The sequence below is a fragment of the Pseudorca crassidens genome, chromosome 2, assembly GCF_039906515.1.
Source record: "Pseudorca crassidens isolate mPseCra1 chromosome 2, mPseCra1.hap1, whole genome shotgun sequence".
Lineage (NCBI taxonomy): Eukaryota > Metazoa > Chordata > Mammalia > Artiodactyla > Delphinidae > Pseudorca > Pseudorca crassidens.
The window spans coordinates 111,745,068-111,757,165 of NC_090297.1; the positions used below are offsets into that span (position 1 = coordinate 111,745,068).

The following is a 12,098-nucleotide window of genomic DNA, read 5'->3' on the forward strand; positions in this document are numbered from 1 at the left end:
TTGTGTCCACCTTTGGTTTCTTTATTTTGGAGATAGGTGGGAGGGTTGGGGAGGAGAGGGAAATGAGAGACAGAGGGACTGGGGTTCTGAAGCAGGGAAGGGGCTGCTTTGGGGGCAGAGGATTTCTGAGGTGGTCAGGAGGGCTGAGGGGGCATGGGTATGCTGACAGACTGGGCCTCACGTGGGCGCTGCTACCTGTGCCTCCTCTTCAAGGCCCCTTTTCCTCATCCAGGTCACTAGCGAGGAGAGGAAGGGGGGTGGCCCAGTCACCAACATTCTGTTTTCACAGGTGCATTCCTGCCTCCTGCCCCTGCCCCATCTGTTCAGATTTGGCTTCTGTTATCTACCAGCCACTGCTGCTCTCACAGGCCCCCCCCCCCCACAAGGCAAACCAGCTCATGGCTGTAGATAGCTTCTGATTTTAGGCTGAGAGATGAGTGGGCAGCGATTTGCCCAAGGTCATGTGAGTAGTAAGGGCAGAACCAGCAGTGACCTTGGGAATAATAGCTGCTCAAGGCTCAAGCTATCCTCTCTGGCGACCCAGCTTTTAACTTCACTGAGCCCTCTGGAACCTCTAAAAATAAAACTTTGCCTCCCCTTCAACCCCTCAACTCATTACTACTTCCAGTGCCCCATTCGCCCTGGAATGTGACCACCGGAGAGTTTTCTTTGCAGTCCTCCCGAGTGGAGGTTGCTTGCCTTTCTCAAACTCGGCAGGCCTGTGGCGTACTGCAAAGCCCCTAGCTGCCATGGCAGCTACACCCCTGGGCTGCGGCTCTCCCCAGGCCTCGCAGACACCCTGCCACACCCATCCAGGGTGCTGGTACCAGACTTGGGCTGTTGGCGAGGCCCAGCTGCCTCCTCACTAGTGGGCGGACTCTTCCAACACTCTGGCCTTTCAGTCCTCAACCTCCTTGGCCATAATGACCTTCACCTCTGCTCCCACTCGGACCTCACCCTCAACCTTGGCCACTCTCTTCATTTATCCCCGAATTCTTCCCAGCCGTGGCCCATCCTCAGTGTCCCTCCTGGCCTCTGCTCTAACACCCCCGTCGAGACATAGACCTAGGACTGTCCCCTGGGGTCTCAGTACCTTCTCTTCCCCAAAGTCAGTCATCTCAGACACTCTTGACTAAAGACACCCCAATTCTTTCCCCATCTTATCCTCCTGACCTGCCCAGAAAAAACCTTCAACCCTGGAATCCTGTTCATGGCTACCACATTTGCTCGAAAAAAACCGCATAACCAAGCGCGCTGGAGTCGGTCATTACACGTTATGGTTTTCAACTTCATCTGAGCCTGTAATGCTACCTGGAAATCTCTTCACCTCCCCCGCTGGCTCCTTTGCACAGTCCCCAAGGCAGATATTTCAGCCTCCACCACCCACTCCTTGAAACTTTTATTCCACTCTCAGACCCCTTCTTTGCCGTCTTAGCAGCTGTGCTTGCCTCCTACCCCCGCCCCCCACCCTCCCTGAGAAGAGCAAGGCCACCAGACTGGAGCAGGCTCGGCTCTGCTCAGAGGAACATACCCTCTCCCCTCCTGCCTCAGGCGAGCCCGCTCCTATTTGAGGCCACCCTGTTCACCTGGCCTTAGATCCCATCTCTCTGGCATCCCTCTCTCTTCAGCGCTCTCTTTTTCACCTCTGAAATGCTCAAATCTCCCTATACTTGGATAAAGAAAAATCCTTTAGGTTCCCTTCAAGCTAGTCTTTTGCGGTACGTGGGCCTCTCACGTTGCGGAGCACAGGCTCCGGACGCACAGGCTCAGCGGCCATGGCTCACGGGCCCAGCCGCTCCGCGGCATGTGGGATCTTCCCGGACCGGGGCACGAACCCGCGTCCCCTGCATCGGCAGGCGGACTCTCAACCACTGCGCCACCAAGGAAGCCCCAAGCTACTCTTTTGTTCTATGAAGCTAACTCCCTCCTCTTTACCATCAAGCTTCCTTTTTTTAACTACAGCAGTTATATTAAAAAGAAAAAGAATTCTCAGACTTCTTGCAACAGTGACACAGAGCCGCATACCCCATTTCTGTTTCTGAGTCTTCTCTACCAGTCACCCCCTCTCAACCCATTAAGACTGGTGTTGGCCTTCCCCACACCATGAGAAATGTTCCCACAAGCCACACCAAGGATCTCTCAACTGCCAAATTCAATGGCCAATCTTCAGGCTTCATCCTGCTTGATCATGTCACAGCGTTTGATATGCTTGGTGCTCTGTTCCTGAGCCTTTCCCCTCCTTGGCTTGTGATTGAGCCCCTCAGAGTTCTGTCCCTGTCCCCTCCTCTCCTGCCCTGCCCTCTGCCAGGGTGATCTAGCTCATCCTCTCTCTTACAGTCTCTAAGTCAACACCCCCCCCCCCCACCAAAAGACACCTCTGGCCCAGAGCCCTGCCCTTTTCTAACTGTCCCCTGGGCATCTCCCGCTGGATTCCCTACAGATACCTCAAAGGTCTCGAACTGGGCCATTCCTCTTTCTGCAGAACCTGTTTCTCCTCTTGCCTTAACACCGCCCAGTCCCAAGCATAAACTCCCTGTCATTCTCAGCACCTCAATCCTGAGGCCATCACCAACTTTTCCTGAGATAAGACAGCCTCCTCTCTGGTCTCCCTGTTCCTGCGCAGCCTCCATTCTGCCTCCTTAGCTTACTGTCCTAAAAGACAAATATGATTATATCACTCTCTGACTGAGGATCTTCAGATGGCAAAGTGAGGCCCTCTCCCACCTCTTCCTGCCTCATCTCCCAGCATGCTCTGCAGTCTCCACCCGGCCACACATACACGTCTCCCTTAGCTCCGCCCGCCCCGGAGCACCCGCGCACCTCCTAAGTGTCTCATGTTCTCCAAACTCACACACAAAAGCCTCGCCCTGGAATGCTCTCCTCCACTCCTCAGCCTAACAAACCCCCGGGGTGCCCCCAAACCCACCTCTTTTTTCACTTCTTCTATGAAGCCTTCATTAATATTCCCCCGTTCCAAATTGGTGGTTCTGTCCTCTGTGCTGCCCAGAGCCTGCTTCACTCCTTGATCGGGGCGCTCTCCACATTTGTCACTGATCTATTTGATGTCACTCTCCCCCACCATTTGGTGGGCTCCTCCAGGGCAAGCCTCCCTTCCCTCCCCTCCCTTTATCTCCATCTCCAGCTCTAGCAGAGCACCAGGCACCCAAGAAGCCCTTGGTAAATGTGACAGAACATCTTAGGCCTCCCAGGCCCCAACTCCTTCAGCTTTCTGCTCACCTGAATTCGGAGCTGGAATCCGATAAGAGGGGCCTGCCCAGCGTTTCTTGGAGCCATTGCTGCAGTAATGCCTCCTGCTCAGGACCCTTTCTGCGAGCTGCCGCCAGCCATAGGCGGGGGCCGTCCTCATCACTGGAGTCCCTGGAGAAGCCTCCCGTCTCAGTAGCCCACAGAGGTCCTGGGGGAGGGGTGGCTGCTCCCACTGCCCCCACAGACTCCGGCCACCCCATGTCACTGGAGACTCACAGCTCCAGGTCCAGCTCCCCCTGGTAGGAGAGGGGAGATGCACACACGGAGCAGGTGTTGTCCAGGAGGCGGAAGCAGGTGAGACAGAAGAGACCTGGAGGAGGCCCGGAGGAAAGGAGGTAAACTTGTACCCCCACAACCACTGTGCTCCCCAGCTTTCAGCCCTTGCCTCCCCGACCCCACCCTTGGGAGGACCATCCTCATCGAGCGGTGCACACTAGGGAGTTGCTGCAACGCCACTTGCCTATAAATTCTATTTGCACCGGAGGATTAAGGCTCACAGAGAAAATGAGCTACCTGAGGGTTCTGTGTAAATGAGGACATGCATAGTAATGAAGGGAGGGGTACAAAAGGTGAGGTACAGGAGAAGTCCATAAAAGAAGGACAACAGCTGATTGTCATATGCAAATGTGGTGAGTCCCAGAAGGGAGAGGCATACTCCCCAGAAGTCTCACCTCGGCAGCCTGGGGTACTGCAGGACACCGAATTCTCTGTGTCCCCCTCATCCTGGGGCTGCCCGCAGCCCAGGCAGTAGGTCTGGTGCTGCCTAGAGTGGCTGATAAACGGAGCTAGGCAGGAGCACCTGAGGAGAGGGGTCCCAGACACTAAGCAGGCCAGCCCAATATATCCAGACAAAAATGTAATTCAAAAAAATACATACACCCCTGGGACTTCCCTGGTGGCGCAGTGGTTAAGAATCTGCCTGCCAACGCAGGGGACATGGGTTCGAGCCCTGGTCTGGGAAGATCCCACATGCCATGGAGCAACAAAGCTGGTGTGTCACAACTACTGAGACTGTGCTCTAGAGCCCACGAGCCACAACTACTGAGCCTGTGAGCCACAACTACTGAAGCCTGCGCGCCTAGAGCCCCTGCTCCACAACAAGAGAAGCCACAGCAATGAGAAGCTCGCACACTGCAGCAAAGAGTAGCCCCCACTCGCCGCAACTAGAGGAAGCCCGTGTGCAGCAATGACGACCCAATGTAGCCAAAAATTAATTAATTAATTAAAAAGATACATACACCTCTATGTTCATAGCAGCACTATTCACGATAGCCAAGACATGGAAACAACGTAAATTTCCAAGGACAGATGAATGGATGAAGAAGATGTGGTACATATATACAATGGAATACTACTCAGCCATAAAAAAGAATGAAATAATGCCATTTGCAGCAATATGGATGGACTTAGATATTATCATACTAAGTGAAGTAAGTCAGAAAGAGAAATACTATGTGATATGGCTTATACATGATATCTAAAATATGACACAAATGAACTTTTATGAAACAGAAACAGACTCACAGAGATGTGGTTGCCGAAGGGGAGGGGGGTGAGGGAGGGATGGAGTGGGAGTTTGGGGTTTGCAGATGCAAACTATTATATATAGAATGGATAAGCGACCAGGTCCTACTGTATAGCACAGGGAACTATATTCAATATCCTGTGATAAACCATAAAGGAAAAGAATATACATTAAAAAAGAGTTTATGTGTGTGTGTGGCTGAATCACTTTGCTATACAGCAGAAATTAACACAACATTGTAAATCAACTATATTTCAATTTTAAAATTAATTAATTTTTTAGAAAAAGCAGGCCAGCCCAGCCAGCATAACTAACACTTGTCTTCTCTAGCACCACCCTCCAAACCAAGGGTAGCGCTTCCTGTAGGCAAACCTCCATCCCTCTGACTATAGCAACAACATCTCTGCTTCCTGTCCTCCTCCTTTCACTCCCCACCCCTAAGAATTCTCATCCCCAATCCATTCATGCATGAATGCCATGGAATGAGCACCGTCTTCAAACAAACCTCTGGACACCTAGGAAGGACAGTGATCCATTCTGACCTCCGGCTCTTTTTCTACCCCCTCTCACCCCACTTCATATAAGGAAGGACAGTGGGCTCACCGCCTGGCCAGCACCTGGAGGACACTCATGTGGCCCTGGTCAGCTGCCCGTCTCCTCACCGATCGGTGCAGGGCAGGCAAAAGCTTGGTTCGGCGGCTCAGAAGTACATTGTAGAGGTAGGAGATCCTCTCCTGCCGGAGGGGAGGTCAAGGAAGGGGTCCCCTTGATCTTGTTTCTTCTACCTGGAATGCCCTCTGCTCCCGCCTCACTCCCTACCTTTGCCTTCTGTCCAACGCCTATGAATCCCTCTAGGCTTGGCTCAATGCCCCTTCCTGGGGGAAGACTTTGGGACTTCCCTAGGTGGATTCACCCATTCCCTCCTCTGGATTTCCATAGCACTTTATTCATTCCTTAATAAAAACACTTTTTTCATTGTAACATCTGGTTAAAAGACTGTCCGGCCTGCCTCAAGACTGTGTCTGGTTCACCTTGGCATCCTTGAGGCCAGCACGGTAACTGGCATACGGTAGATGCTCAGTCATAAATGAGTAAACAAATGGTGAGTTTCCATTCACACCTCAACCTGTTAACATGGCTCCTGTCCCCCCAGGGTTTTCACAAAACTTTGGAGGCAAGCTTTGTCTCAGAAAGCCCTGCCCCAAGAGGCACCATCTCTGCCATCTGCAGTCCAGATCATTTGCTTTGGGGTTCAACCAGAGGAGAGAGAGCTGGGCTGCTGAAGGCCCCTTAACTCCCCCAAACCAAGACAGACAGCCATGAGCTTAGCAGCCTGGGGAGGGGGGGCAGGAACTGGCCGCGGACCCCTCACCTGCTCCCGGGATGGGTAGTAGGAGGCACAGATGACCCGCCGCAGGCGACTGACATAGCTGCCGAACAAAGTGACGAAGAAGCACAGGCCATACATGACACCTGGGGGCACAGCAGACACAGTAAGCCACTGCCGGAGGGCACGAGGTGCCAGCCGCGCTCCCCCTCAGCAGTCTGTGCCTCCTTCCCTGAATGGCGTCTATTCCCCCAGTGCCCTCAGGGGTGTGGATACCGATGGCTATGTAACCAGTGGTGCTGGGCTCCGAGGGACGCAGGCGGCAGCGCTGGGACAAGACGGTGATGTTGCCTTGCTGCAGGACATCAAATGCCGACACCAGGTCGCGGTAAATCTTCCCAGTAGAGCCAGTGCCTTCCACAGTTATGGATATTAGCACAGGGCCTGGCACAAGACACCGTGTGAGGGATGCTGTTGGCAGCGGCCCACTCCACCATGCCGGAAAGGAGGGTGGAGAGTGGACAGTGCAGGGCATAGAGATGGCCCCCAGGCCCTCAGCCAGGGGCCTTGGACACCCTAGGCACCCTCGTGGTGCCCTGGGGCTTAACATCAGCCCTTGGAACCTGGGACTGGCTCCATGGTCCAGAGCTGGCTGGCACTGGTGCCTGGTCTGCCTTCCCAGGCTACCAGATTTGAAATGACCTGAATGGTGAGTGAGTCCATCCCCTGACTCTGTGACCATCCAGAAGCATTTATTTTAAAGCATTTGCCTGGGGGAGGAAAGGATTGGGAGTTTGGGATTAGCAGATGCAAACTATTATATATAGAATGGATAAACAAGGTCCTACTGTATAGCACTGGGAACTATATTCAATATCCTGGGATAAACCATAATGGAAAAGAATAGGAAAAATAATATATATATTATGTATAACTGAATCACTTTTCTGTACAGCAGAAATTAACACAACATTGTAAGTCAACTATACTTCAATAAAATTAAAGAGTAAAATTTAAAAAAAAGAAGCATTTGCTCAGCATTGACTGTGTAGCGGGTACTGAACTAAGTGTTTTATGGATTGTTTTGGGGTTTTTTTGTTTTTTTTTTTTTTTTGGCTGCATTGGGTCTTCGTTGCTGCGTGTGGGCTTTCTCTAGTTGCAGCGAGCGGGGGCTACTCTTCGTTGCAGTGCGCGGGCTTCTCATTGCGGTGGCTTCTCTTTGTTGTGGAGCACGGGCTCTAGGCGCGCGGGCTTCAGTAGTTGTGGCATGTGGGCTCAGTAGTTGTGGCTCGTGGGCTCTAGAGCACAGGCTCAGTAGTTGTGGCGCACAGGTGTAGTTGCTCTGCGGCATATGGATCTTCCCAGACCAGGGCTCGAACTCATGTCCCCTGCGCTGGCAGGCGGACTCTCAACCACTGTGCCACCAGGGAAGTCCCATGTTCTGGGTATTTTTTTTTAACTTTTTCTGTTGGGCCTCTGGTATACAGGATTAGATTAATTCTATTCTGTGGTTTGTGGCACACACTCAGTCAGAGGTCCACCAGCCACTTAGCACATGTGGTCTCATTTACTCCTTAGAGCCACCCAGAGAGGTTGCTACCATGATTGTGTCATGGTTCAGATGAGGAAACTGAAGGTCTGGGAAGTTCAGCAAGGTTGCTCAAGGTCACCACCTAGTAAAGGACACTACTGAGATTTGAACCCAGGCCAGTCTGACTTTAGAGCTTGTGTTTTTAGCTATTCTGTTATGGTATAATCTTGAACTGGGCACAGGGGTAACAGGCAGAGGATAGAGCTGGAGGAGTGGCAATGTCAGGGGCTGGTAAGTATGAGTGACATGGGGACATTCAGGCAATCCCCCAGGACTGAGGAAGCTAAGGAGGTTCAGGCACTCACTGCGGGCCACGATCTCCCCCTGCAGCTGGTACCGGGCCAGGTCCAGGACCCAGAAGGTGGCATAGTCCAAGAAGACCAGGAGGAAAATGAGGAGGAGGTGCCGGATTAGGTGGAAGGTTGCTAGGATGTAGAAAATCTGCTCCCGCTGGGACAAGAAGAGGGAGCCTGGGTAGGGGAGAGCTGGTCAGGACGACGCTCCCCTGTTTTCCCACCCACCAGAACCCAGCTCCTACAGGGATCTCCCTCCTGGAGGCGGCTCCTGCCCCTGATCAAGCTGGAGCCCGTCTGCTCATCTGGAAGATGTAGAAGCAGTGAGGACCCCTGGGCAAAGGTGGGAAGCACTCTTTGTGGGCAGGGGCTCCGTGGCTAGAGGTGCGGGCCTAGCATCTCCACCTGGGTCTGGTGGCCTATTTCCAGTCTCTAGGAATCCTCTCTCCTGAGGCATCCTTGATACGCTTACCAGGCCCCCCACTTCACAGACAGCACTGCCCACCCCGCCCAGCTGCATCACCTCCATATCAGCACAGGCACACTTCCTGCTCGCCACCCTGCCCCCCACCAAAAGCCTCCCCAACTTCACTTCCCTTGCTCCATATCCACTCCCTACCCATCCTTCCCTCCGTCCTGACATCCAGGGTGCTCCCAGAAGCATCATCTTCCCCTTCTCTCTCTGTCTGCGTGCTCTGAGGGACCCTACTTTCCCCTTTCAGACTGAAGGCTCCCCAAAGACAGGGTTGTGTCTCCCCCCAGCCGGAAATTTCCGTCAGCTCTGGCCTGTCTCCCCTACCTCTTGTCCCGCCCTGAGCCTGGCCCATGCATGGCACTCTTGGGCAGGGCAGTAGGGTTGGGGGAATCCCTGGCCTCCCTTAAGGGTCCCTGTCTCCGGGTCCTCAGGGCCCTCACCCGGCTGGATGTAGTGTCTGGCCTCACGGGCACTGAGTGGCAGCACCGTGGGCAATCCCGCCTTGGAGCGGACAGCATCCATGTGCAGGAATCGGCTGGTGATGTAGAAGTTGTCGAAATTGTCCCAGTTCAGGTAGCGGTACCGGTAACACAGGGCTCTGGCGGGGCACACGTGAGGCCCCTAAGCACCCCCCGACCAGACCCCCCAGGGCAGGGCACCTGCCCCCGCCCCCAACCCTGCCCCCAAACTCCAGCCTCCCAGGATGCCATGGGCATGGGCTGGCCCCCCAGCAGCCCTAGCTCTCCGCCCTCACACCCGTCTTCCATCCCCTCACTGGAGGTAGAGAAACACGAGCAGCAGAGGCGTGGTGTAGCCCATCAGAGCCACGGCCTCTCGGACGCGGTACAGCTTCATGCTGACAGCTTCGTGGAGGTCCAGAGCCACCTGGGACAGGCTCCGAGAGGCATTGAGATCCACAGAGAAGTGGTGGGTGGCTGTCATGTTGAACTCGAACTCGTGACGCACCTGGTTAATCAACCTCCTCACGGCTGTGGTGCGCGGGTCCAGGGGAGAGGCAAGCAAGGAGAGTTAGGACGGGGTCGGGCTGCGCTCGGGAGGGGCCCGGTCAGCCCAGGGGTCCCACGGCTCACAGGCCGGCCGGGAACCCTCAATGTTGGGACCTACAGTGGACTGAGGAGGGGACAAAGTCTCCACAGTCTATGCCACTGCCGCTGTGTGCCTAGCACCAGCCTTACGTCTCCACAACGAACATCTCAATGACCTGCTGCGGGGGCAGGGGACCCTGCTTCTCTCCCCAGCTCCCGCTCTCGAGTCAGGCTTTGAGGAAGCACCTCCTCTTCTCTGGGCCCCAATTTCCTAATCTGTACAGCATGGACACTGGCCTGGGTAACCTCTTGAGGTCCTTTCCTGCATTTTCATTCATGGTCTGGGAGCACTCCTGGGCTGGCACATCCTGGGAGGAGGGAGGGAGACCTCTCAGGAGCACCGCATGCAGCCGGGCCACGAGGGGATCACTCACGGGTGACGATGCTCTCGCGCAGGAAGGTTTGGATGTACCCGGGGATGATGCAGAAAACCTGGGCCACTGAGAGCCGAGACCGAGTGTCAGCAGGGGCAGAGACACACAGCCTGCCTCTCCCACCTCCAGGGACCTTGCTCTCACAGGGCCCCCTGACTTTTCACTCTTCCTACTAGCCTCCACACTGGCTCAGAACATTTTGGCTTCTCCTTATTACCCCACCCTCTACATTGGTTCCTCCCTATCTGCCCCCACCCGATCCCACAAAGGGCGCATCATCCTTATTGGTCCCGTATTTATTGCCCCCCATTGGGCCCCTGGGCCCACCCTCCCACCTGACCCCTACATTTGCCGGGCCCCCAATCCTGCCGGCAAGCCCCTGGCTCTCTCACCACTGGCAAGTCCACAGAGCATCAGCTTGAAGGGCATGAGCACAAAACACAGGTGGTAGGCTTGTGGTATGACCTGCATGCAGCTGTCCTTGGCGTCATCGAAGACCCGAGCACACTTCAAGTAAGGGTTGCCCAGCTCCGAGTTGCACACGTCGCCGATGTGCAGGAGCCAGTACCACACGTTCCGCAGGGCCCTGGCTGGGGATGGCTGCAGGGCTGGTACCCGGGAGTCCTGCAGCACCTTCTCGGGGGGTGGGTGGGGAACACCAGGACAGCACCCAGAGCTGGAAAGGCTCATGGTCAGGGGCCTGGCTGTGCTATATCCAGTGGGAACTAGTCAGCACCCAGGCGGGGCCCAAAAAGTCCTGGACGGGGTGTGAGGGTGAGGAGACTGGGTGAATTTTGACCCCCCCACAGACAGACACGTTAATGTACTGACCTATGTGCTTCACGCCATCCATGATTGACCGGAAGAACTTTCGGACCTGGTCAGCCACCTCCTTGGCCTTCTGGGCAATGGCTTTAATCTTGTTCAGGGCACCTGAGAGGTGGGGGCAGGTGTACTGTCGGAACTCCTCTGGGGGCTTGTTCTCACCATTGCCCTGGAGTAGGGAGTGGAGGGGGCCTGCCACTCGGGAAATGGGCAGCCTGGATGCTGGGAAATAGTTCATCTGGCGGTGGAGCAGGCCAGAGAGCGAGGGTCAGGGGGTCTAACAGGGTGCTTTGAGGTTAGGGCCCAGGACCAATGGAGAGGAATGAAGCCAGAGGACTGTAGAACGTGCAGGACGAGGGGGAACTTGGGGGTCCGTGGAGATGGGCGGCCTTACTGACGAGGGGCTGCCTGGCCCTCTCCAGCACTTCGGCGGTCTGGTTCAGGGCCAGTTCTGCCCCACAGGCCACAGCCTCGCTGGCCCGGGTGAAGTTGCGCAGGGTGTTGGCACAAGGCCCTTGCAATACCAACCCAAAGGTAGCCACCAATAGCAGTGTCCGGCCCTGCTCTGGGGAGAGAGCTCCCTCAGAACCAGGCCCCCAGCCTGACACATGGCGGCATATACCATTCAAGTGCCTTATAGAAGCCTTGAGAGTACTTCCCTCAAACGCCCTCTCCCTCAAGATCCCTCCTGCCCCAGCCCCTGCCCCAGGGCCCACCCCTTCCACTGGGTGCCAAGCTTACTGGAGAAGGCCTGGGGCAGCAACAGGAGGACGGTGACTCGGACCTGGCGGGAGAATCCCATGCCCAGACTAAGGAAGGCGGCCAAAGTGAGGGTGCCCACCAGGCAGCCCCAGGGGCTGTGCCCTTCCACCAGCAGCTCCAGGAGCCCATAGGCTGTGGCCAAGGACAAGCCCAGGATAAAGCCCCCCGTGCTGCGGACCACGGCCCGCGCCACGCTCGGCTCCTCTGCCCCCAAGGGGTGCACAGCATCCTTCGTGACTTCGGGCATGGCTGCGGAGACTAAACGTTTCCCTGTCTCCAGGAGACGCCCACCAGGTTCTGTGGCTCTTAAAGGCCCTAGAATTTCTCACCGAATTCTAAGGTTCCCGAGGGCTTTTGCTGTATCTTGGAATTCTTTATCCAGTTGCAAAGGGATAGGTACGTCTCTAATCTCCACATTTCACAGCAGAGGGATTCGAAGACACAGACCCCAGACAGGCTGTGGGTGAGGCGGTGGAGACAGAAGCAGAACCTCTCGTCCAAGGACATCTTCGAGGAGACTTCTGGGATGAGAGAGGGTTCATCCAGAGCACAC

The 12,098-nt window shown here is 55.2% G+C and overlaps 1 protein-coding gene across 1 annotated transcript; it reads right to left on the bottom strand.

Moving 5' to 3' along the window:
* Positions 1 to 21: 21 nt before the first annotated feature.
* Positions 22 to 11,792, bottom strand: DCST2 (DC-STAMP domain containing 2). Its single transcript, XM_067728004.1, is given in 17 exon segments — positions 22 to 98; positions 101 to 211; positions 214 to 236; positions 3,238 to 3,378; positions 3,484 to 3,577; positions 3,939 to 4,066; positions 5,396 to 5,526; positions 6,165 to 6,265; positions 6,396 to 6,563; positions 8,016 to 8,180; positions 8,919 to 9,076; positions 9,254 to 9,467; positions 9,959 to 10,024; positions 10,351 to 10,548; positions 10,790 to 10,891; positions 11,178 to 11,348; positions 11,525 to 11,792. Coding segments are annotated over 17 exon segments (2,316 nt in total).
* Between the last annotated feature and the right edge of the window lie 306 nt (positions 11,793 to 12,098).